The 27,127-nt window shown below is 35.1% G+C and overlaps 3 protein-coding genes across 3 annotated transcripts; 1 reads left to right on the top strand and 2 right to left on the bottom strand.

Moving 5' to 3' along the window:
* Positions 1-138: 138 nt before the first annotated feature.
* Positions 139-9,042, bottom strand: LOC134233474 (excitatory amino acid transporter 1-like). Its single transcript, XM_062715440.1, has 10 exons — positions 8,867-9,042; positions 6,199-6,664; positions 5,960-6,002; positions 5,788-5,851; positions 5,434-5,502; positions 3,613-3,802; positions 2,505-2,738; positions 1,965-2,159; positions 657-791; positions 139-556 (listed from the first exon to the last, which is right to left on the bottom strand). Exons 2-10 carry the CDS (start codon positions 6,648-6,650, stop codon positions 373-375), a joined length of 1,566 nt encoding a protein of 521 aa, XP_062571424.1. The 5' UTR covers positions 6,651-6,664; positions 8,867-9,042; the 3' UTR covers positions 139-372.
* Positions 9,043-17,366: 8,324 nt separating this feature from the next.
* LOC134233473 (sterile alpha motif domain-containing protein 15-like) lies at positions 17,367-19,836 on the top strand. The gene is made up of 4 exons (XM_062715439.1): positions 17,367-17,592; positions 17,901-17,999; positions 18,744-18,831; positions 19,064-19,836. Exons 1-4 carry the CDS (start codon positions 17,473-17,475, stop codon positions 19,198-19,200), a joined length of 444 nt encoding a protein of 147 aa, XP_062571423.1. The 5' UTR covers positions 17,367-17,472; the 3' UTR covers positions 19,201-19,836.
* Positions 19,703-26,020, bottom strand: LOC134233472 (translation initiation factor eIF-2B subunit gamma-like). The gene is made up of 12 exons (XM_062715437.1): positions 25,876-26,020; positions 24,685-24,840; positions 24,264-24,418; positions 22,729-22,894; positions 22,424-22,529; positions 22,233-22,322; positions 22,002-22,126; positions 21,722-21,912; positions 21,561-21,644; positions 21,168-21,316; positions 20,111-20,214; positions 19,703-19,803 (listed from the first exon to the last, which is right to left on the bottom strand). Exons 2-12 carry the CDS (start codon positions 24,830-24,832, stop codon positions 19,760-19,762), a joined length of 1,362 nt encoding a protein of 453 aa, XP_062571421.1. The 5' UTR covers positions 24,833-24,840; positions 25,876-26,020; the 3' UTR covers positions 19,703-19,759.
* Positions 26,021-27,127: the final 1,107 nt, after the last annotated feature.

The following is a 27,127-nucleotide window of genomic DNA, read 5'->3' as shown; positions in this document are numbered from 1 at the left end:
TTTAATAATATTTATTGATTTTTGTTTTTTTCATTTTATATATATAAAAAAAGCAAAACAAGATCACAACAGATAATAAGTAGGCTAGCTAAAAAAACAACAAAAAAATAACAACTCTAAAATAGACTGCTCATTTCAAAATTGAGAAGATATATATATATTGCATGATATAAATCTTCATCAAAATATTGAAAACAACATCTGATATGTAAAGGTCCGGGGTCCGAGCTACTCCAGCGCTGTGAACATTAGAGATCAGGGTTAAGGAGCTGAGCAGACATGTGGAATTCTATCTAAGAGGGAAATTCCTAAAAATTCTCAAAATTCACTGTACTTCAGTCTAGAACTCTGGATTTCGCTGATTCCGATCTATCACATTTTAGTTTCACAATTGTCCTCATTAATCTGCGGGGGGTGGATCCCGTTCTTCTCCTGTTTGTTGGGGAGGTCCACCTCGTACTCCACGGGCTTTAAGATGTCGTTCCGAGACAGATGCTCCACGATCCCTGCCCCGTAAGAATCCCCCAAAACATTTACCGCCGTCCTAAACCGGTCCCTGAAAAATGTCGAATATATAATGATATTTATATAAATAAATTGCACGGGATCCAATCTTTCATTGTAAACGCAAAAAAAAAATTAAAAAAAACACTTACAAAAACCAGTCAATGGACAAAATGAGCGTAATCTCATTAATTGGAAGACCAACTGCCGTCAAGACGATCGTCATGGTAACCAGACCGGCTTGTGGGACGCCGGCGGCACCAATGGCAGCAGCTGTCGCCGTCAGACTGAAACACATTTATCTGTTTATTTCATATACTAAATATACATAAGTATGATTGTAAATTGATTAAAAAAAACTCAAATACATGTATTATAAGAGAACAAGGTAAACAGAAACACCAACGGTAGTGTACATTTCTGTATTTTATATGATAATGGAAATCACACACAGTTAAAAATATATTTATTTGTGAAGTATTATTTAGAGAACGAGACGGGTTCTGTATCGTAGATACAAATTTGGGGGTGGAGACGAGTGCGCGAGCACGAGTCTCCACCCCCAAATTTGTATCTACGATACAGAACCTGTCGAGTTTTCTAAATGATTTGTGACACGATCAATCAAAAATAGCTCCGCCCACTTATAACTTTGCAGCATCCAAACTTCCGCCGGAGTTCTGTAGATGAGGCCCCGACGGGGAGTACGCATCCGCAGTATATATATTTCCACGGAAAACGTAAAATTCGGTCAGATTAGTTTTGACAATTTAACTGGGTAGACGTAATCGAGTGATAGTCAAAACAAAAACAGGATTTACAGAAAATTCTTCGATGGACTTTGATGTCACGGATTTTTATTTTCAAATTGAATTGCGACATTAAGAGACGTGTGGCTGTCATCAGCGAGAAGGATTTTAAAAAATAAAAACGCGGAAAAAATGGATTTGAATGATTTTGCACGAGGAGAGTGGATGTTTTCCGTTATTGCGAATTTTTCGTTTCGTTTGGAGCGAAATTACGTACAGAGGATATTTTCCGTTATTGCGAATTTTCCTTTTACTTTGGATCGAAATTACGTGTAGATTCTGTGTGGAATAAGTTTTTTAAAAAGTGATTGAGAAATTTTGACATTTTACATTCTCAGGAAAATACCGGGTATTTCTCCAAAATTTATGTAATAGGAAAACATCAGCATTTACTATCTGTACGTGCTTTTGCTAAATTGAATCAGATTTATTTTTAGACCGTGCTGAATTTTAGATACAGAATAGTTGGCAAATACAATACTGTATACAGGGCTAATACAGAACGGAAAGTAGCTCCGCCCACCGTAGTCCCGTTCTGTATTGCTAATACAGAACAGTAAACTTCAAAGAAAAACACCGCTATCGTGTCACAATTTCAAGATATAAATTACTCAATTAAGAGAATGTCATCAATAAATGCGATAGATATACCTGACGACTATGACCTCCCCTATACCGAGGGAAACGCCGATATACTGAGCTATGAATATGGATGCCACCGCCTCATACAGCGCCGTGCCGTCCATGTTAATGGTGGCGCCTATGGGAGTCACAAACATCGTCACACGGGGGTCCACGTCATTGTTCTCCTCCAGACACCGCATGGTCAGTGGCAGTGTAGCAGAACTGTAACAGTACATCAGTTGTTAGCAATGAAAACATACGCAACTGGGGTATACTCTAGATCACTAAATTTTCGCGACACCTTATTTTCGCTAGATAGTCATTGACTCTTTATTAGGGAGACAAAATTTTCACGAATTATGATTATTGCTCTTTATGATCTTAAGAAATACTAATGAACGCGAGAATAAATTTTTTGCGAGAACACTGTCTAGCGTAACTACGCAGAAATAAAGTTCTCGCGAATAAAAACAGTATTGCCTCCTTTTAATCCACAAAACGTCAAATTGTCCTTTTTAACCATTTTTTCTCAGAGAAATCCTCTGGGAAACTTTACATCAGATTTACCTCGAGGCCGTTCCCCATGCAGTGAGAATCGCTTTGGTCATGCCTAACATGAACGAGAAAGGGTTTTTCCTGGTGAACACGGCGTATATAACGGGCAGTATGATGAAGGCGTGGATAAGCAGACCGGCCAGAACGGTGACCATGTAGTAAGCCAGCTGTTCAAACATCGTAGCCAGGTCCTCCATCTCCACCAACTTAGCGGCGATCAGGAAAATTATCCCAACCGGCGAGTACCTGTAAATAATACAATCAGGTAATTATCCCAACCGGTGACTATCTGTACAGCATAATACAATCAGGAAAATTATCCCAACCGGTGAGTACCTGTGCAGCATAATATACAATCAGAAAATTATCCCAAACGGTGTATACCTGTACAGTACAATACAATTAGAAAATTATCCCAACCGGTGAGAACCTGTAAATACAGACAGGAAAAATATTCCTTTCTGTAAACACAGACAAAAATTATCCCAACCGATGAGTAAATGTAAATATAGACTGGTAAAACATCCCCTCCTGTAAATACAATTAAAGAAATTATCCACACCGGATAGTACATGTAATATAAACAGGAACATTATCCTATCCCCTGTTGTAAACACTATCAGATAAATTATCCAGACCGGTGAGTACCTGTAAATACAGGCAGAAAAAATAAATACCATCGGAAACATTATCCCAATATCTGTAAATACAAACAGGAAACTAAGTCCCCATGAAAGAGTTTCTACAAAATTATCCCAAACAGAGATTGCCTGTAAATGGAATCAGGAAAATCATCCTCACAGATCGAGGATACTAGTGAAATTATCACAACAGAATTCTTGTGAAATGATTCCAATAGAAGAATCCTTAAGTACATACAAACAAGAAAATAGCATCTGTCAAATATCCCCACAGAAGAGTTTGTGTAAAGTTTTGAATTTTTCAACCTTGCATCATGCATCGTCTGAATCCACGGTTCGGAGTCCAGAATGGGGAAGGATCGTACATTTTGGCTGTGGTTTGCGACGATGATCTTGCATAGGAGTATAAACTCATTACCCGGTACTAAAACAGACACCAAACATAATGATGAATCAGTTAATGAAGCAGTCCTACTCACCATATAACAAGTGTAACCAACTTCATTGTTGCTACGTGAAGGCACTCAAAGAACTTCACCAAGGGGGTGCCATCTTCTCCCATTTTGGAAAGGACACCTCCCAAAAACAACGAGAACACGACAATTCCTAGAATGTTCATTCCCGAGGCTTTCGTCACATCAAGTGTTTCTACCACAATGCTAGTTGTACCTGTAAGTCGTATTGTTATAAAATTAGAACCGTTTTGGTAACAGAGGAAAATGAATAACATCCATGCCATAACATTTGAAAGCAAGAGAACAACTTGTAAACTCCATTTAGTCTTTGACGACGCTTGTAAAAAGGACGCATTATATTATAGCAATCAGTGATTTAAGTGACGCGTAAAAATTATTTTGAAAGAAGCGGGGGAGGGGGGGGGGAGGAAAATAAATTTTTTCCCCCACCAAAACAGGTTTAGTTAAAAAAGGGGGAAAAAAAAGAAATGATTTTAGTCCGTCTGTCTTCAGCTTCGAAAGTTACATTTTGAGTACATCTAATATCAGGATATGGTCATTCCCCTGTATCTATCCTTGAATTCAATATTTAAATCATTTTGAATGTCTTTCTTCTGTTTCAAAATCATTGCAATTGTCAAGAAATTTTCTCTATCAGAATAATTTGAACAGTAAGAAATGTTTTTATTTTTAAATCTTCGTCATCGCTCTCTTTGTTTCAGTTACGCAGAGAGAGAGAGAGAGAGAGAGAGAGAGAGAGAGAGAGAGAGAGAGAGAGAGTATAGACTCGAGGAATAAAACAGCGAGTTTATTTCCTTAATAAAACTTTCCTCTCAACACGTACTATAAAATATAATTAAGAATTTGCTTTCAATGGTGAATACACTAGATTCATTATAAATATATAAATGCGCATTATTTAGTAAAATAGGGCAACGCAATCAGAAGTCAATTTTCAGTATAAAATGCTCTAGTTACAAGGAAAGTTTAATTACAAATAGATTTTAAAATACGTTACTGCGCATTAGAATCATTTCAATTCAATTGTATGAATTTAACAAACCACTTTGCTGGAACACTTATGTGAAAAAAGATATAAAACGAAGTTTATACGATCTGAATTTAATTAAGAGATGAATTTAACTTTTGAGAATTCATGTTTACGCGCTTCATGAAAAATAAGCCGGCGTGAAGATCCTTGTTCATATACCTCATGAGTTTTTAAGGATTAAATTCATATTTTAAATTCATATTTTATATCTACAATATTTTACTGATGACTTGCCACGTTTTTTTGTCATTCAATGATCATTTCTGAATTTTTTTTGTCAGAATATTCTTAAGTTTCAATTATGTCACAATGCAAACATTCTTACCTATCCCACTGCAGTTATGAGAACGTGAACTTTTTTTTTCTAATTTGAAAAGGATACAAATTCTAGTATACATGCAAGCAAATTAAAGTCAAACGCAACGCCGTTGCAAGGGAATAAACTATTGCAGCAAAATTGATTGTGGTTGCGAAGAAATGACAGTATAAGCCTATACAAGCCATGGGCGCTTATTTCATACAATACGCTAATTTACTATTATATACAATAACAGGCGCTTGTTTCATATAAAAATACGCGTATTTTATAATAGTAAATTTGCGTACTGTGTGGGACAATCGTCTGTGCTACAAGCAAAGCGAAAATTATATAAATCGAATAACAAGATATGTCTCGTCAAGGGATGATGCGTGTTGGTGGTGTGGGTTGGGGTGGGGGTTAGCGTATTTAAGTGGTAGTCTGCATGTTATCCTGCAAATTACAAATGGATCAATTTTAACATTGGTAGTCTTACTGTTATCCGTTATGTTCGCCCCTGTCATATTCCCGCTATCAGTCAGATTGGCCAATGTCGAGTTCAGCACTGTGTGGAGAAAAATAATACATCCAGATAACCTTCTGAATTTAAACATATGAATTTGATTGCAAATGTCAGCATACGTATCATTCTTATATGTTTCAATAAAATCATGTTAGTACTACATATTTTGTACAAAAAAAATTACTACATGTAAAAATTTGTTTAAATTGATAGAAATGTCGACTCTCATGATTTGTTATCTGACACTTTCTGAAGTCTATTTTTTTCAACATTTTAAGATATTTAAAATGGATATAAAATACTCTAGGTCAACGGGGATTATCTTACCAGTCGTTAATTTGCTTGAGGTATCTTTGGGGGTCACTGTCTTATTCCCCACCGTTGTCACTTGCTAAATTGAATATATTTATCATGGGTGAATGGGCACGCGTATAAATGAATTTGGTAAATTTCATTACTTGTAAATTTTACAAAAGTTGGAATAAAATACACTCGTTACCTTCTGGAATGCGCTCTCTATAAGGTTGTCGGGGAAGCAGTTTCTAAAATCATAAAAAAATGTCAAGATAATTTATCAAATTTCCCTTACTTAATCAGATTTTTTCTTTATTTGTAAAAAAAAAAAATGGGAGGGAAGGGGGGGATTTCATCTGATTAGGGATAGTTTTACTTAAAATTCAATTGGGAAATCTTTGAATAATATAAGGCAACAATACTTGGCTGTCGAATCGAACACACCTTATCAAGTCAAAGAGGGCATCCAGAGGCTCTGCTTCTTTGGGTTTGCCTGTTTTAGTAATATCCTTGCTACCCTTCTTTCCTGGTTCTATCGTCATCACTAAAATGATTCCCAGAATCACGGCGGCGAACGTCGTCGTCATGTAGTACACCACTGTGCGCAGGCCCATACGACCGGAAGCATTGGTGTCGAGACTTCCCATAGCGGTGATTAGGCTCGACACAATAAGAGGAAGAATCAGCATTTTTAGCATATTCATCAGAAGATCACCAGGAAAACGGAGGTAGAAGATTTTTCTTGTTTCATACGGAGTCCAAACGTTTCGAAGACCGAATCCGAGAGCGAGGCCGATGATGACGGCGATGATCATCAGGATGATGAGAAGATTCGTTCTCAGGACCTGTAAAATCTTATCACGCATGGTGTGAGATTCTTCACGTTTTTCTGTCATTTTTATTCCTAATCCTGTAAACAAAGAAAAATAAATCAAGAGATCTTGTCAATATATTCATATAATATTATTCATATTTATGTATATACAAATAGACTTGTATTCCTTAAAATTTATACAGAGTGCCGTTGTTTCAAAGATGTCTTCAATACTAAATTTTCATAATGTATGGGGAAAAGGATGTCAAAAGAAATGTCTAGATACAAGGTATATTTATATATTGATGGGTATATAGAGGTCGAGCAATCATCTGATCATGCTGTGCATCTGTGATGAATTTCCATTATTGCTTTAAAGAAAGGAAACATTTTCACTGGGGTGAAACACCTGTCTAAAGTTCTTAAAAGAGCATGATCGAGGTCATTGATGCCTGGTATCCCTTACTACCATTCACCAAATATCAAATAAATACAAATGCTATTTATAATACATCTACAGTGTATTTCGAAATAGACGTAAGTCATTTTGAAGACATTTACTTAAAGGGGAATTTAGCATGGGATACCCCGCGGATTCACTTCTCTGTGTGTCGACACACCTGTCTGCGACTTTCCCGTACCTATTCGATCCCTTTGCCAGATAAAACCATTTGCAGCCGGCTAACCACATTATTCCAATTAAACAGAAAAAAAAATTAAAATGAAGCCCAACTATTCTGATTGATTTTGAAATGATAAAATTTCACTTCATCAAAGAAATTATTGCTTATAGCTCTTCCCAGTATTATTAGTACTTTGATTAATATCAGAACCTCGGTGACATACAACTGGATAAATAGATACCAGATTCCCAGCTGTTTATTAGATCTATTTGTGTAACTAAGCAGTGGGAAATAAAACAGTTGAATATGATCTGTCAAATGATGATACATTACACAATCACATATAATTCCCAGGCATTATTACTGAAAAGTCTTCACATTCCACTTGTTGGAGTTAACCATTTGAATGACCAGGCTTTATGTGATGGCCTGTAATGCCGACAGGTGCCCGCCGAGGTTTCAGACCAAACCATAATAATACAGACCCAGTGACCCAAAACAAAAACCCTTTTAAAAAACGTCTGTTTACTTATGTCAAGCCTCATAAGATGTTGGAAGGTATTCCACGTAGAATGTCAATACCACTGCTGTATGATTTATAGACTTTGAGCAAATATTACAAAACAAGTGCTCATACTCTTAAATTTTATAGTACAGATAACAACCATTGCAAATATACTAACACGAAGATATGTAAAGTTTGGTGTTCCCATTGTGTTTGACTGCATATTTAATCAAATTCATTAATAATTTATTTCAATGACACAAAAATAAAATCAGTCACGTATAAGGGATGTTTAGAAAATAGAGGATTAGCATAAACTGGGATTGGGGCTGCAACAAAATTCTTGATAAGTCAAAAAAAAAATTAAAAAGATCAAAAGAAATAAAAAACGCAATAAGAACAAAAACTACTACAAACCGAAAAAAGTTAAAGAAAAACCCAAAAATCGTTCCCTAAAAAGCCTTAATTATTTTTTCAAAACCAATATTCTATATTGAGAGAGAAAATGAACAATTCTGAAGTCACTAAACGTCCACGTCTTAATTCGGTCAATGTTGAGGGGAGATCAAGAGGGAGGCATACATTGGCAAACTATTTTTTTTTTACGAAAAAAAAATATAAATATGAGGATACAACCCCTATCCCCCGGTCCCACTTTTTCTGTTACAATTTATACAAACATTTCCAAATAAGAGAGGCGAAGAGATAGAATTAAGTTATGAATTGGGGTCCCATTTTGCAATGAGGAAGTGAGCAGTAATATGTTGGAACACACATTTATGAAAAAAGAAAGAATGAACAGAATAAAATTTGTCCAAATAATATAATGAGTTACTCGTATGTTATCAATATGATGTTGGTATATTTTTTGTTTTATATATATTTTCTGGCACATACACTTTTTTTATGATGTAACAAAATCGAATTTATTGAAGAAAGACAGTGATAAAAAAATAATAAATACTTTAAACTAAATTAATTTTTCAACGTAACCCTAACCTTTAAATATTGAGAATATCAATAGTCTAACTTTTACAAATTGAAAGAAAAAGACATTGCCTACAGTTTAAGACTTAATGATAAATTTTTTGATCATATAATTACGTTACCCATTGTAGTCATCAAAATAAAACAAAACATTTCAATAATATTGGTACAAGATGTCCCTACCGTGGACGTCAACAGTGTTGGCGACGGCTGACTTTTCTTGTTCTGGTTCAATGAAAATTCCACAGATGAATGATTACAGTCTAATATTTATCTGGACAGTCATAAAACGTGCTCCTGCATATAAGCGTTCTATTTACTTAAGTCTACACTTACACTAGTTTTATATTGTTTACTAAACTTCGTCACAGTAATGAATAATAAACACTGCACCAAATTTTTGACACAAATGACACACCTTCACTTATAAACAGGGGATCGGAATCCGGTTTACAGAGAATACGCGACATTCAGAAATTTCATTATTATGTAGGTCTTATAATTAAAATATAAGAAAATTCGCCCCAAGGCATCAGTGTTTAACATAAATGTCAACTTGTTTGTATTCTGCGACAGCTGCAGGTGTGCATCTGAAAATTCAATTGACCAGAAAATATTCATTTTTGATACGTATCTTCATGTGTTCTCTAGGCAATAATGGGGGTGGGGGGGGGGGGGTGGAATGTTTTTTACTTATCTAACACTTTGAATTCAGATATTGTTTTTACATGTAAGATTATTTTTTTTTCTATCAATTAATCTAAAGCAACAATTCATGAACATGTACAAGCATAAAACTGTGGTCCCCAATGTTCTTGGTTGGGATGCAACGATCTAGGGTAAATCTGATCTGTCTTGTCCATTTATCATATCAAGAAAAGTTTTACCTTTGTGAAGTATATAATAATATTGTATAATTTGTATTTTTCAGTAAATTCTGAGCACATTGACCACACTGACTAACATGTATCGCAGAGTGATAATTATTACTTGTTCTTATTTTATTTAGAATAACTAGTTAATTAGTAGAGCTGGTATATCAAGTACTAGATACTTGTAGTGAAATTCCGTTCATTCATTCACCATTCCTTCGATTACGTTGTCTTCAGATGCGATAATACCCAATCGGAACATCACTCGGCCTTTTCTGTCAAGTCGTGTTCGACTTGACAGTTAAGGCCAAATAATGTTCCAATTGCGATAATCCCCTGTAACCCTAAGAAAGATCTTAATGACTTTACATAATACATTACATGGAACTGGTCAATTTTCTAAAGCAGATGTTTTCTCTGGATCAGTCTCATAGATCCAGTCTGACCAGTCATAGTCTCTTTCTCAGAAACCACATGACCCAAATAGCAAACTTGACTTCTGAAGAATTCAGATTTCTTTGGGTCACATTATTTAAATTTCAAGGACAAATAAGACCAGTTTTTGCAATTTTCAAAGTCTATGTCATGGGTTAAATAAACAGAGCATAATTATTCGGAACGGTCTTGTCACAGATACAAAACCTACGTCTTAGTAAGGTTAAACTAGAAAAGTAGGTAATTCTTCAAGGGATAACAAACATAGTGAATGTGGAAAGTACTTGACACAAGCTATGAACTTAATTGGAAATAATGAAACCCCAGTATCTTACGGTGAAAAGTACGTAAGCGTAATCACGGCCAGTTCTGGTTTCCGGCTGGAACAAAGGGCAACAGTTCTCCATGCAGTGCATTCTGTTCTGGGCAACCTTTTTTCAGTAGCCCCACATTGTTTGAATTTCTCAACACATCTCAGCGAGGTTTTCCTGGAACGACTACCCGATGTCAACCCATGGGATTCTAATAGAGAACGAGGTGTGTCTTCCGCCTTCTCTTGGTTTCTGAGAGTGCTGGAAATCCACTGCCATGCACTTCCTAGACCTGTGCTATTTGCCGAGTGGTTGGATTATTGTTTCTTGCTTGCCACAGGTTCTTCTTGCCAAAGAAGATAATAGACTCCACGTTACTGTTGCAGAGCTTTTTGCGTGTTGACAGTGCTGTTGATCTGGAGCACGCAAGCTTGTGTTTATTGAAGCTTTTTCTTAGTTTACCATAAAAATCTTTTTTTCATCAGTGATTGAGTCAATGCCAAACTATGTAGACATTCTGTTTATTGTTGAGTCGCATGATTTCTCTCTTGTAAAGGTAACTCAAAGACCTGTTTTGCTGCTTTCTAAGCCAGACTATTTTGACCTACATATGTTCATACTTCTTGGACACTAGACAAAGGGCGTCATCAAAGTCAAAGACGTCCAGACACTTGATGAAGGTCCAGTGCACTCCTGTCTTGCCGCCTCTTGTAGCTTCCCGCACGATTCAGTTCACCATCATCGGTGAAGGCAGACAGTCTTGTCTTACCTCAGTCTATACTCATCATAGGCTTCAGTAAACGTACCACTGTGGATAACTTTGCACAAAACATCCTCCTATAACTGTTTACAAGATTGATGAAATTGAATGAATATTTTTGTGTTGAAGGATTTAGATGACTCTTCTGCCAATACCGTCTCTAAAGTTCAATGGAGTTTTTGATACAGTATCGTTCTGTCACTCAATGTAATTGGCGGAGTGGGCGCTTTGCTCGTACAGGATATTTCCTTTCTAAAGCTGCATCTTCTGGGAAAGGTCGCTCTTCTACGACATCTTTTGAGAATACTCTAGGTAATCTTAATCGTTCTTAGGGCTGCCTTTCCTTCCCTCAGTCTGAGTTTTTTTTTCGGGTCAAAAGTTTTTTTTAAAAAAAAGAAATGTCAAACTTCAGGGACAACGACATGAGATAACAAGATGTGTTTGTGAAACACTATGCGCCCGGCGGCAACAAGGTTAAAAAAAAAAAAATTCAGCAGATAAGTGAAAGTCAAGGTCACAAGGTCATTGACCTTGGTGTCATTTGAAGAACTTCATTAGTGGAGTATGCACACCAAATATGAAGTCTCTATCTCTCTTGGTTCAAAAGTTATGGCGAAAATTTTGTAAAATCTATTTTTAGCATATAGGTCACAGTCAAGGTAACAAGGTCATTGACCTTGAGGTCATTTGAAAGAGCGTCATTGGTGGAGTAAGGATATCAAATATGTTGTCTCTATCTCTCATGGTTCAAAAGATATGGCAAAATTCAAAAAAGTTATTTTTAGCAAATAGGTCATAGTCAAGGTCACAAGGTCATTGACTTTGATGTCATTCGAAAGAACTTTATTGGTGGAGTATGCATACCAAATATGAAGTCTCTATCTTTCATGGTTCAAAAATTATGGCGAAGGTTAAAGTTGACAACAGACAAACAGATAAACAGACAACAGACAGGACAAAAACAATATACGCCTCGGATCTATCGATTCGGGCGCATAAAAATCATATTCCTCATTCATCTAATGAAGTATAATATGAAAGCCTGTCTTCAGAAATACATCTTATTAAAGACAGACAGTAATACTGACAGACAAATAAGATTGAAATTCTCGCGCTTTTTTAAAGCATGGAACAATATATTCAAGATACACGAGAACAATATCACAAAAGAATACTTTGCATAGCAGAAAAAGTTTTGGGTACCATTTCACAAAATGCAGTTTGGCAAAATTGCCTGATTTGTTTTTGTTTTTTTTTTTTTGTTTTTTTTTTGTTGTTGTTGTTGTTGTCGTCGTTCTTTTTTCGGTTTTATTTGTTGTGCACGATACATATTTTTAACGAAAGAAAGATACATGTATATATACTTTTCATACACGTTTTGCAGAAGCAAATTGAGATAAGAAAATGATAAATTACACATAAATTAAGCATGCTTTGAGGACCTTATACATGAAAAAAATATTCTATTTTGAATGCAGAACAGTCAAAACTAATTCGGTCTTACTTTATAGTTTAATTTTTCGTGAAAAAAAATACATAGAATGATAAATTCTGAAATTTATTTTTCACCTTATTTGGCAAAACATTTTTAAAAGCGATTTACAGAAGTATCGCTGTACTGCCTGATCCAGCTATTGACGGTAAGTTTTTGTTTGATCTACAGACATCTGATCTGATATTTGGTGAAAATTCAAAATACGCATAAACCTGATTATCAGCCGACTTCCTCAATCATATTCTGCATCAAATTATGATATCTAATATAGTTTTTCATCAACTGTAACTCAATCTTATGAAAAATGAACGCAATATCATCATAAACAAGAAATTAAAAAAAAGAAACAGGGAAGCTACGTGTTTGGAAATATAAACAGCTTTTTAAAAATAAAAATATAAAAAGGAATAAAGTTGAGTACCCTTATGTCCGGTGCTTTGACCCACAGGGAAGAATTAGGGGGTATAAGAAGGATCGTCCTTTGTGGTTAAATCATAGGTTTTCCCAAATTAAATCAAATTTCTTTAAAATGTTTACAATTCTAATTGTTCAGTCGTTTTGTATTTGATATACGCGTATTTCGGTCAACATAAACAAGTGGTTTACGTCCTAAAAGTGTCGTGCTGATCGATTTAAATACATGAAATTCTTTTTACATCAACAAGTATACCCTAATATAACCTCTTCAGGTTAATTAACTTAACTCAATTGAGTTTTTGCTATATTGCTTGAAATGTAATAATAAATCTTTAAAAGTTACTGGTTAAATTAGGATTCAAGATCAGCAGCTTAGTTAACCGACTGATCTTTTCCCTCCGAATAAACAATACAAACTGAGAGCAGAGCGAACACGACCTCTGATAGCTTGAGACAGAATCAGGTGCCATGTAGAAGTAAGAGTCCCCTGTCGATCGGTTACCTCAGCTGTGAGACCCTTGTCATGGGCGGGTAAACGGATTTATGGATAAGAATTTCATTTTGAAAAAAAAAGAAAGTTCAAACAATTTGTAATAGGTAGATTCCTTCTCGGATGATTTCATAACGATACCATCACTTTTTATGTTCAGTGATAATTTTATTATCGTCTGCAACACACTAACATATCTTTATCAAACTACTCAAATATATATTTAAAGCAGTATAGCCAACTTTTCTTTGGAATATGTTTGATGGTACTTTGTACATGTGCAGTTTCTATTCAAAATTTTCAATTTTACCCAGGGTGCCATCTCTTTTTTTTTTTTAAAATTACGAAAACCCGGTTCCTTAAACTCTTCTTCCATTTTTTTTTTTGTAGTAGCACGTTCATATTTTAGAATATGATTGGGAGTGCTCTGTTGGTGTGCAATAAGGTTTCAGAATGCCTATGTTTCATCCCTGGGATAAATTGTGGGGGAGGGGGTGGCAAAATTAAAAAAAACTAGTTCCCTGATCTCCTTTTACATTTTTAGTAACCCACCCATAGTTTGGAATATCACTGAAAGTCCTGTAGATGCGCAGGTTTTAAAATTCTTTAAATATTTTCATCCTTGGGGTAAAATTGTGAGGGGGGGGGGCAAAATATTTTGGTTTAATTAAAACCTTGTTCCTTGGACCTCTCTTATATTTTTCTTATTAGCCCATTCATGTATCGGAATATAAGTACTGACGACTAAAGGGAAGGGGAGTTTCATAACTGATAAAAAGACTGAAGTACATTGGATGGGAGATTTTTTTCCTGAGAACAGCAGGAAATTTTCAATTAGATGCCGGTTGCGTTGCCCCCCCCCCCCCCCCCCCCCCCCCCCCCCTTATTGCTGTAAGATCGATCACTGGCAAATTCCAGGAGTTGAAAAAATGTTCCATGAATAAGAAAAAGTTGAACCAACCAAGCCCCCAACGGAATAAGATTTACCCAGCTTAAGGGTTTTTTTCTGGGTGGGGGGGGGGTCAGAATTTCGTTGGGACGTTTCCCCTCCTACTGGCCTGATATACATTAAATAAAAGATCTACCAACCATAGGATCATCTGAACATTTAATGCTCAATGTGATATACGTATACTAGTATACTGTGAACTCAAATATGAAGGAGAGTTTGTTTAGAGCCCTACACGTGGTAATTAACAACAACCCCCCCCCCACCCCCTCTTAAAAAAATAGTATTTTATGTACGTCTTTTTCCCTTGAGGTAAAGATTTTCATCACTTTTCAAAGCGAATAGAAAAATTTCTAATGACTAAAGCTTGATCCGAGTTGTGTTTCAAAAGACATTTCTGAGACTTGTCTAATCATAAGTGCCTAATTTATAAGGATGGGACTCCAAAAATTCTAATAGATTCTAATAAGTCGTCGTAAAGTTCTGACATATTTCAGACTCACCTAATTCTAGTGTGTTGTCCTGTGTCATTAGCGGTGTTTGGGAGTGGATCAGATTATCTAAGGCGTCGTGTGTGGGGTCTCCCGGCATCCTCCCGGATCTGTAGTGTTATTCTATAAAAATATCACTTGTAAAATATCGAATGGTAGCTTATAATTCAACATAATCTTTTTAATTAAATTTTATTTTGACTAAGATTTAAATGCTTCTGGTTGAAGGTGCAGTGGCCAGAAAGAGACACCTTTTAAAAATACAACATGTATAGGCATCAATGCTTCTTTATTAGTTTGAAACTTTTTAATGCTCTTTTTTAAAATCAAGTATTAAAAGCATTTTTAACTTCCAAGTCTAATGGGCCTTCTTTACAGAGAATATACTACTCGAATACGATAGTAGCTGGTGGGCAACAAGTTTTCAAAACATGCTGATGTTTACGTTGTTTTGATAATGATTCCACAAAGACCCATGAAAATACAAGAAAACAGTACTCTGAACATGAGGTGTTTTGTAATGAACAGAATTTATCATATCAAAACTGACTGACGTTTTTCCATTATTTATTATTACACTGAATTGTCGTCGGATTTTTCTGTTATTTCCCGATCATGATAAGGAGCATACACAGCGGGCGTGACTGGTCGGCTGGGGATGCTCATTCCTCCAGGCAACTAACTCCTGTAATCCCACCTCTGATGTTTAAGACGTCCGCTTTTGCGCTACCTTCCACTGATTGATTGATTGTATATTGTTTAACGCTGAGTCGGCAATTGTTCAGCCATATTTCGGCGGCGCTACCTTCGAACTGTATTGATTAAGTGGAGTTTTGAACCTGAATTTTGTTCGTTATCTTCATATATTTCACTTGACTATAGATATATACTGAGAAAGAAATCAAATAGTATCCATTTATTTTTTGATTGACTTCCGACTGAAAATACAGCGTGTCCCTCGGTTCTGTTCTAAAAGAGGAAAAATTGACTGCACATAATGCATACCCTTAAAGATACGGTGTTAATGATGTTGATTGCACCCCCCCCCCCCCCCCACAGATCCTTTCTTGTCTGGGTTAAATTCTGTTTCTATTATGTCAATATTTAATTTCTTGTAAACTTGTGAAAAACTGCCTTCTTCTGGCACTCTCATAACATGTTGGAAGCGGAGGTAGTTGCATTTGGGTATGATAACCAATCCTCAAACTTCCGCCAGAGTTCGCTTGTACCAAACTCTATACGGAGACTCAGGGGAAGCTGAATAGTTTGAAATGACCACGAAACGTGTGCCTGTAATGGTATCAAATTATCCAAAGTCCTCTCACTTCATGTTTGGCTTTATATTTTTTCAGTTACTCATTCGCCAAAAGAAAAACATCTACACTCGATCCGCGTTATGTAAAGGTGTTTCCCCGAGCTAAAACATGACCACTCTACACGGATGTTTGTTTAGTTTTGTATAAAGATATTTATAAATTCATTAATTTAAAGGATATCTTGTTTTATTTAAAAAAGCATTTTTGTACGAGATGAAAATAGTTTTCATTAGAAGTCTCACTTTAAACATTAACTAAATTATCCACGAAAGTGAGTTGAAAATAGTGTACCCATAAAATTATTTTTTATAAAGAAATGAAAAAAGTACCTTTCTTGATCGGTGGTTTGATATATTGAAGCTGCAGTCTTTTTTCAATCATATTTCATGCAAGGGTTAAATAGAGAGGAATGATTTTGCATGTTCTCATAAGTGACTTTGCAAATTAAGCACCAAAGTTTATATTTTAGAAAAAGTCGTGAATTAGAACAAACTTTTGTTGCACAAAAAATGTATCAAAATTGTTGGTAAGGAATGACCGCAAAGTAGTTTGTTTTTATATGTTTTAAAAAGTAATAACACACGTAAATAGACTTGAACATAAAAATGTTCATCAAATCCCACTAATCTTCTCAGCATAAGCGCTGTCCTATGGAATCCGGATAGGGCCACGCAGTTCACTATCGCACCATCGAACATCAACTTAAAGGTCGATGGCGCGATAATGCGATGGCGCGATAACGATGAAACGGTGGTGCGATAACGATGAAGCGATGATGCGATAGCGCGATGACGATGATGCTATGGCGCGATAATGCGATGGCGATGGTGCGATAGCACGATTGAGCGATAGTGAATATCGCTTCATCGCCATCGTACTATCGCACCATCGTCATCGCATCATCGTGTCATCACTATCGCACCATCGCCTCATCGTACCATCGCGTCATCGCATTATCGCACCATCGTCATCGCATTGTCGCGCCATAGCATCATCGTCATCGTGCTATCGCACCATCACTTCATCGCTATCGCACCATCGCCTCATCGTCATCGCATTATCTCTTCATCGCACTATCGACCTAATCCTCGATGGTGCGATGATGCGATAGTGAACTGCGTGGCCCTATCCGGATTCCATACTGTCCTGTGGTTCTTAGTTGTATAATTAGCTCATCGGGATCGGGATGTAAAAAACGGAAGCAAGTGCTCCAAGAACGATAACTACTATTATCCTTAGAAACGTAAACAGTAATGTCGACGATGGAGAGTGCGATAGAAGATTTAAAGGACGACAATGTTCCGCCCTGTTTATACTGGTCTGTGGAGAAAGTGGCAGAGTGGATAGAGAAAATAGGATTCCCTAATTACACAGTATGGCTAAAAATGATTTAGTAAAGCTTTTACACTGACAAAGTTAACGTAAGGAAAAGTAGGATATATTTAATATATTTAATATCAAATATTTAGATATTGTGATCATTTTGGTTGGGTTAAACTCATATAAGCAAGACTTGTCACCAGAGACATATATGTCTCTGTTGTCACCAAAGTTACATACGGTGGAATCTATCTTTTTTTAACCCAAATTTTGCTTTTATTTTAAAAGTAAGTCAGTGTGATACAGGAGTGCTGTTATATCTGTTTATCAGATTAATTTTAATCTGGTCATTGCTTTCTAGTCTTGCATCACCACAAATCTTATTGATGGGAGGAAACTAATAACCCTAGAGGCCTCACAACTACCCAATATTGGAATCACAGACTTTCAACATATCAAGGTAAACAACATATCCTTGCTACTCAAGATTAAGATTTAAGAGTTTATTTTCTGTATCACTTATATATATGCACTTCATTTCAGGCGGGTTTATTCTGTCAGTTGTGTTTTCTGTGTTAGTCTAAATATACACTCGTTAAAATAAAAAAATGCTGAAATTAGCATTTATTCCCGGGTGTACCTCTCTTCATACTTGATTTTATTAAAAACATCTATATTTTTAAAATCCTACTGGAGTCAGCTTAGACCTAGCTTCATAAATAATTGACTCTCTTTTTTAATCTGTTGATTTGAACTTTCCACATAAATCATAAAGTAAACACGAAAGTGTGGAGGCATTGCAAAATTGCATAGAAAATCTAGAGAGAAAAAAATTGGCATGGTCTCCAATCTCTTTAAACTTTCCATGCAATTCTGGAATACTGTGTACTTCTAAACTTTACATAGATAGAATCCTCACTTCCATTGCTATCAGTGTGAGTGGTTTGTTTCAAGTACACTTTGTTTACTGCATAGACAATAGACCTTTGATTAGAAAACCCTCACTTGAGCTTTTGGCTCAGGTGCTCCAAGAAATGATTAAATATTCACAAACTGTCAGTGGCACATTACTGTTTTGAATCTTTTCCAAACTCAGGTGCCAACCAGTATAAATCCTTATGTTTTCTGGCACTTAGACCATAACATACTTTTAATGAAATAGGTGTGTATAGTTTCATTACTTCCAGTGGTGCTTATTTTTCAGACCATTACTAAAGCCGTCCGAGAACTTCTATTTATAGAAGATCCAGACTGGAAAAGAAGCATATCCCTTCCTCCACGTGAAGACCTAGGTATGTTAGGCCATAGACTTCTGTATCTGAACTGTGCACAATTTAATTTTCTTTTTATGGTCAAAACATGACTTCACAGTCTCAGTGAAGTTGAAAACTTGATTTTATTTTATACAATACTATAGACATCTACGTCTCTATTTCCTTTTATCATCAGTAGTTTACTTATAAGGAAGTACATGATATTTTCTTTTCATAAGAAGATTATTATTTTTTTTCTTTTAACTTTCAGGAATGTATCTTGAGAGAAAAAGTCATAATGGAAAAAACCTTGATGGGCTGACATACAAGTCATTTTTACTGAATTTAAAAGACTCGAAATGGCAACCACCACTAGCCAATCACTGTTTAATTCTTCCTCGCTCATAACACGTCATGTGAAGATTCCACAACAGGAACGAAATGTACCTGAGGTGTACTCAGCTCTGTAGTTCTACTGATGTGATCAAAAATATCTACTGCTGATAAACACGTATATACATGTACAAGTATTAAGGTGCTTTTAAAACAGCATTCTTAGAGTGTGTCCAAAAATTTCTACACATTTGAAACTGCATGTATTTGCACTTGTTTACAAGAAATAATATGCAAAAAAACATTACAGCATGAAAATATTTGTCTTCACTTTTTTGGTGGATCTTAACTCTTTTACAACATTTATCTTATCGTATCCGAAAGTTAGGTAACTTTATTTCTTAATGTGATAATAAGAGTAAACTTAAATCTGCCTATCATTTCATTAGGTGATATAAGCTAAGCTTACTTTGGAGCCAATATCAAAGGACATTTTTAGTTTTATACATCCAATTCTTGGTACACTGTACACATAAATGCTTGCCTCAATTGAATTATAAAACAAGAAAACACAGTATAAAATGTGCATTATTTTACTATTCTACACCACATCAGCATCAAAAGTTGTGCCTTCTTAAATGTCCACTGTGTCAACAATCACCTCATTGTTGTATTTACCTGAAACAAATCATGCCAATAAAATGTTATCATTTTAGTGCTTTGATTTATTTGTACATGTAATAATTGAATTTCATACTCCCTGCTTCTTTTTAGTGAGTACACTCGGTAAGACCTACCCATGGTGTTGAGTTTTGTTTGAGTGAGTACACTCGGTATGACCTACCCATGGTGTTGAGTTTTGTTTGAGTGAGTACATTCGGTATGACCTACCCATGGTGTTGAGTTTTGTTTGAGTGAGTACACTCAGTATGACCTACCCATGGTGTTGAGTTTTGTTTGAGTGAGTACACTCGGTATGACCTACCCATGGTATTGAGTTGTTGGCCCGGCCCCACCAGACAGTTGCTGATCTCACATTTATCTCGGATGACACCCCTCCTGCTTATGATGCTTCCCTGTATATTGCAGCTGAAAAATAAATAAACGTTTAACACTTTGTGCTCCTATGATTCTCTATTTTGTGTATAATGCCAAGTTATGTCATAAATTAGTAATACAGTGTACATGTATCAATTCCAACTTTTAAGTTCCCATCTCTTACATGTACATGTACCGTAACTGTATAATGTATACAACTAGGGGTATTAAAATGATTGTACTATACAGGGGGATTACAAGAATTACTGCAAGTTAGAATGTACATGTATCATCATTTTCTCTGCAGTAAAGGGGATGGTACTTGGGAAAATAATCTGCTCCATAAACTTTAACTTGGGGAGCCAAGGGTATGACATTTGCTCCTCCAACTTCATGGAGATGAAATAAAAATTACCCTCTCCAGTCTCCAGACAATCTTTGTCAGAATCACACTGTTTTATAGGTAAACAATACAACTAGTAAGAGCTTTTATTATTATAATCAGTTTCTCCAACTGATTAAATATTCTTACTTTTAACAGAAGAAGTACCATCCTGCTAACTTGTATTCAAAACAGGCTTATTTTATGAAAAAAAAAAATTATTGTCTAGTTATTATTCTTTGCTTCAACACTGTAATAATGGTATGATGCTTCAAGCAATACTAGTTTTCATAAATTCCATAATGAATTTATGAGCAAACACCCTTCAGAATTAAGAATGTGTTCAAAAATTTTATTTTAAAAAATTCATAATGACTTTTTCTCTAATTATTTTTCAGTCCCTGAAGAAAAATATCAAATATCCTCTGGCAGAAATTGTTCTCATTTAATGAAAAGTGTATGTCAATGACCATTTATCAGTACTTCATTGCCAATACAGACAAGCGTAGCGAACCTTTTTTCATCACCCATCTCACAAATATATACATGTACTGATTACAAAAAAATCTATGATCATTAATATAATTAGCATGCTTTTGTTATTATTCTTCAATCAACTCACCCCTCCTCAATGACAACATTATCCAGTATTGTGGAATTAGCGATTCGGACACGGTCCCCGATCTTACAATGTCGCCCAATCACAGAACGTTTTATAGAAACCTTCTCTCCAATTTGTGTACCCTCAGCAACCAAGCAGTCCGATCCTACCTGTAAAACAAGTAAACAGAGTACTCATAGGAAGACTGTACCAGAATATAATAATATATCATAAGTATATATATAATAAGTAATTTTATGTGGGTTCCTGATTATTCATTAGCTCTGAAATAAGCTTATCATCTTGAAGGCAAAAAGATAAAATTTGGCTTAAACAGTCAATGACATTTGCCTTTCTTTTCCCACTGTCCTGTTAGGGTAAAGTGCTGTATCTGAATACCTAATTTTGACCTACTTGAGATTTTTCTGCCATGTTCACAGAAGCATGTAGATGTGGGACCTCTTTCTCAATCCCAGTGTGTGTGAAGATCTTTTGTATCTGAAGAAAACAGGACAAGTTAGGTAACAAGATAAGTAATGCTACAGAGTCAGATCCAGTGGGTAATTATGACATACCTGACGATTAGCTTCACTATACGATGATATGGTATTCACTCGCAAACATAACCCTCCATCTTGAATGTAACCATAACAACGGATTTTGTCTCCATGGTAACAGTCTGCCATGTCTCCATGGTGATCATTCCAAGATGACATATCTCTAATATCAGCGGCATACTCCTCCTCAGAAGAAAACTTCAATATGTCTGCCAAAATCAATTTTAATAAATGCTTTTTTTTGACATTACAAATTCATTTTTTTTTCTAAATTACTACTGATAATAATGATGCTTACTCATTTTCTGGGTGTCTGAAATGACAGACTGGTTGGCCTGAGGTAATTTGTCCTTGACCTTTGCCTTAGTGAACTGTTTTCTGACTAGGTGGGGAATTAATTCTGTCCTTATGTAGGCTAATGACCTAAAGGCAAAAAGAAAATATGATCTCTTCATATTCAAATTGGTCTCCTCTGATACTGTAGGTCTAAACATCTAATAAAAACAGAGATATATCTATTACAGCTTACTCGTTTTCTGCTAGGTAATCAACGACCCATTTCTTCATTAAATAGAGGTGACAGTCTGTTAGTCCAGACTTAATACACATGTAAGGATGTCTGTCAAGAAAAAAATATTCTAAATATTAATACCCTGCACAAATATCAGTACCTTTACATTTTACTTAACTTTTATACAAAATAGGACCTAGCTTGCTTACTTCTTTAAAACAGACTTTTTGACACTAATGGTTTCATCAACATCTGCCTCTGACTGTGTGAATAGTATCCTTTCACCCTTTTCATCAAATCCAAAAAAGTCCTTTTCTAGGGAAAAAAAACCACACACACAAAAGTTGATAAAAATCAATAATTTAAATGATATTACGAAGTTAGTGTCTTGAAATTTCACCATCAAATAGAGATTATCTTCAGACTACTATCAATTTATGAGGAAATATTATCTTCAGATGTTATTTTTTGGGATCTTGTTCTTAATGCCAACATCCCCTAAAACTTCTCTCACCCAGCTGTTTCTTAGATTTGGCTCCTGGGGCCACTGCATCGTAGTACTGAGATGGGAGCGGGGATAGAAGCATGGTCAGTGATGCATCATGGGTACGGTGGAGATTGGCAATGTTGTGGAGAGAGATGTCGGTAATTAGGTCACAGCTAATAATCAGGAGGTCTGTCTAAAAATAGCAACAGTTGACTTAAGTTAAAAATAGAATCAGTAAACTGAGCAAAACCTCTCAGTAGAACTCTGAATTTTTTTTACAGGTACATTCAAATTCAGGATTTCAGGAAAAAATTACAAATAAAAGCATAACTCTTACTGTATGCAATCAATATTTATACTTTAGAAATGGAAATATTGTGTGTGGGTACACCACATCAACAATTCCATACATGTTAACCTATTGTGATGAAAAAGAGGGAGATTCAGACCTCAAAAGAGGTAGCATTGCGCGCGTGTTGTTTAACGCTTGGATTATCGATATCTTTCATGTAATATACATGTATATTATAAGCCTTAAATGAAATCAAGTACCTATACTTATTAATCTTAAATATCAACAGCAAAGAAGAAAACAGAAACACCTTAAGTTTGACATAAATTGTACAAATTCAAATATTTTTCATGCTCATCATTTTGCTTGGATTGGCTTCTTTACTTAGCCTTTTGAAGAGTGATCTTTGCTGAAATAGCCTAAAAACAATAATTCTGAATGTTCATTCAGTTTTTAAACAAAACAAATGATGGCATGGTTTAATCTAGATCTAAAACAAGTTCGTTTCTTTCGTTATATAAATCAGATTTCCCGCAATGATCGAAAACGAAAGTAGAGATGTGCCACATGACTTGGTCAATCGAGTGATTTCTATTGACTTTATTGATAAAGTTGTGAGCTTCTGTTCCCTCAAAGACGATGTCAAATGTTTTCATCTAATTCTTAAAAGCTGTATCTCCTTTTTCATGGCAGGGATGTTGATTAATTTATCGTAACCAATGTAATCACTGGTAGTCTTATGTTGTTGTCGTTGTCAAATCCGTGCTTGAAATCTATGTACAAAAAAGCGTTTGTATGATTCCAAGTCAAATCACGCGATATCTACCGAGATTTTATGAGAGTGGCTTCCAAAATGGATACCCAAGCGAACCAAAAATACTTTAGACACAGCTTTTGTAGAAAAGCGGTAGATTTCTGAATGAAATCGGTAGGCGGGAGATGGAGTGAAAAAGCGGTAGACTCCCGCCTAAATCGGGAGAGTTAACATGTATGACAATTCCAAGAACAGTAACAAAATAACTAATCCTTTCTGTGAATTAAAAAACAAATCTATGATAACACTTTGTTATACTGGAATCACAAATTACACCCATTAATCAAATTATTTGCTTAAAATATTTATGTTAACACTACACACACATACTTGCAGTGTCACTTTCACACCAGTTCGACAGTCTATCAATTCAATAACATTGTAATTTTATTTACAAAATAATAATTAAGCCATTATATAAAGCAATAATTATCTTGATATGTAAGCAGTTTATACCTTGACTTTGTGTTTGATGTCTCTGAGAACATCTGCGGTTCCAACATCATGACTTGACACGGCGACATAGTCCAGGTGGAGCTTCACTGAGCAGCACTCAGTTAACATCCTCTGTATCTCTGGCTGGTCGTCAGAGTCCACCACAATAATCGCCTCTGTATCAGAATTTCAGTGTTAAAAAGGATGATATAGGACAGAAAAAGCACTAATTCATTTCATAACAAACTTTATAGAATACAATAATCCTTTTTAGGAAAAAATAATCAAAAAGCCAATATTATATTAAAACCAGAAGTATTGCTCAACTTAATTAAAGACATACAAGGAAATAATTTTATGCTTTAATAAAATTAAACCTTGAAGTCAAAATATTAAATTTTGCTGTAAATGTTAAGCAGTGCTCCTCCTCTACGTCACCAACCTTCAAATCCAGCCCTCTCCAGTATGTTTATTGGGTACCAAACCATTGGTCGATTTCCAACCAGCAAGGCAGCTTTAGGACATTTAGACGTGAGGTCTGACATTCTACTGCCAGGGCCAGCAGCCATGATAATCGGCTGAAACTCCATCACTAAAACTTACGTGAAATAAATCACTCAGCCAATAAATTGGAGTGGAGCTAGCTTACAAATTATACAAAGACTAGATGACAGACCTTCATGCATGCACTGACAGGGATGGGGTAATTGAATAAAGTAATTGTAATTGAGTGTAATTAATTACATTTTTCAAAGTAATTGGAAGTAATTTGTATTTGAGCGAGACTTCAATTACAAGTAATTGAATGTATTTAAATACATTTCAAAAAAGGTCATGTATTTTCAATTACTTTTCAATTACATTTCAATTACTTTTTTTCAAAATGAAAGTTTATATTTAAAAAGGTGTCTTATACTGATACATAGTTTTATACTGGTGGGTTTATATCACTTTTTCCCATGTTTTCAGTTCTCCCTATTCCCACTTGCAAATAACAATGATTGTTTAGATAGTTAATTTGTTTTACAGCAATTAGACTAACTACATCCCCTTTTAGATTTACATGTATTCTATTCATTTTAAGATAGAAAATAATGAACGGAATTGTGATAGATATTATTTATTTCCTTCAAAAATATGGATTTGAGAAAGTAACAAAAACGATCTTGCCATACACCATACTGGTGTAGCATGGGCTTGTGTTTGTACAATAATTAATTGTCTTATAATGTTTAATTTGTTTATACAGTGTGTCACACTCATTATAAGGTAAAGGTCTAATTTTGACCAGGTGTGAACCCCTATCATACCCAAGAACAAAAACACTGAATGAAAGTTCGAATTCGATCGCTATAGAAAAAGTCTTATTTAACATTGTTTAAAAAAATCTTTATTTTTTTTTTTTTTATAAAAATAAAACTCGAAGTAATTGAAATGTATTTAATTACATTTGTCAAAGTAATTGAAAGTAATTAATTACATTTGAAAAATTCAATGTAATTGTAATTGCAAGTAATTGACAAAATTGTCAATGTATTTGAAAGTAATTAATTACATTTCAAAGTAATTGACCCCAAGCCTGTGCACTGATACAGACATATGTTCCAAACATGCTCTGCGATAAAATAATTACCTTATTTACAAGTCTGTCATAAATAAGCGTCAAATAAATTACAGAGTGGATGTTAAATGAGCATATTTAAAGATAGAAAGGCAACAATTGTCCCAAACTTTTGATTTTTCCAAGTTTCACGTTTTTCATTCCGTTTATGATGAAATTTGGGCGTGTTCGGTTATGGGTAGATCGTTCCTTGGATTATTCGCAAAGATATAAGAAAACAAGATTTTTAACCAAGTAGTACTAAGAGCTTTAAAATTGATTAAAGTTCATTTGGAAGAGAAAACAAATCAATTTATTTTATAAAAAAAATATCTATTCCATTTTAAAATTTACTGTTATAAAAGGGGGTTTTTAAGGGGGAACTCACGTATGATTCGAACATTCCACAGAGAAATATAACCAGGGACCTACATTATATATGTCCCTGATTTAACGTTATAAAACCTCGCAAATATACCAAGAGAACTAGTGAAAACCAAATACATGTAGATAAAAGCGGTGAATGTTAGCCCTTTACTACAGGGATACTAAATCTTAAAAAAAAGGAAAGTACCCGAAATGGTTCTAACCAACCAGAAGCATCAGGGATTGTATCACAAAAAGACGTGGAACTGATTCAACAGTTGTTAAGACTATAGAACAACCCTAATTAAGATGCAGACGAAAGCTCTGATTCTCCACTAATACTACCAGAGAAAATTTGATGTTAACCCTGCAAAATTTAGAGAGGCATCAAAGTGCTTTTAATCTCTCTCAACCCGGCATTGCAAAAATTGCTTTTTTAAAAATAAACTTTCCAAATCGTAAATGATCATTCATACATACCGGTAATCTTAGCAGTTTTTTTTAATGTGATTCTATTCACTTCCCCAAATATGTATGAAAAATTCTATTTTTATTATCAATATTGCTTTAAAAATATATTGTACTCAGTTTTACATTGCCTCTTATTTCTTTTTTTCTCTGGATCGTTATATATTTTGATTATTTTAATAAGAAGCATCATCATTGCGGTATATGAATTTTCTGTCAGAAAAAACACAGTATTAACCCACAGTAAAAGAAAAAAATCGGAAACAATTCTTCAGTGGAATGCCGTCATTATGAGTTAGTGCTGTGTAAATCGACTCCCTCTGCAGCTGGATCTCTGTGACGGGTATAGGTTAGGTATTGATATCGGGTGACAAGACCGTGTAAATTGGAATTCTCTCCGCAAATGAAGCACAGGATTGCTGTGTCTCAGTCAAACAAGTCATTCTAAGGT

This window comes from Saccostrea cucullata, unplaced genomic scaffold, assembly GCF_032062105.1.
Source record: "Saccostrea cucullata isolate Sc308-1 unplaced genomic scaffold, CSIRO_AGI_Scuc_v1 ctg258, whole genome shotgun sequence".
Classification (NCBI taxonomy): domain Eukaryota; kingdom Metazoa; phylum Mollusca; class Bivalvia; order Ostreida; family Ostreidae; genus Saccostrea; species Saccostrea cuccullata.
The sequence above is the reverse complement of the archived record's forward strand: the minus strand, read 5'-3'. Positions and strand labels throughout refer to the sequence as shown.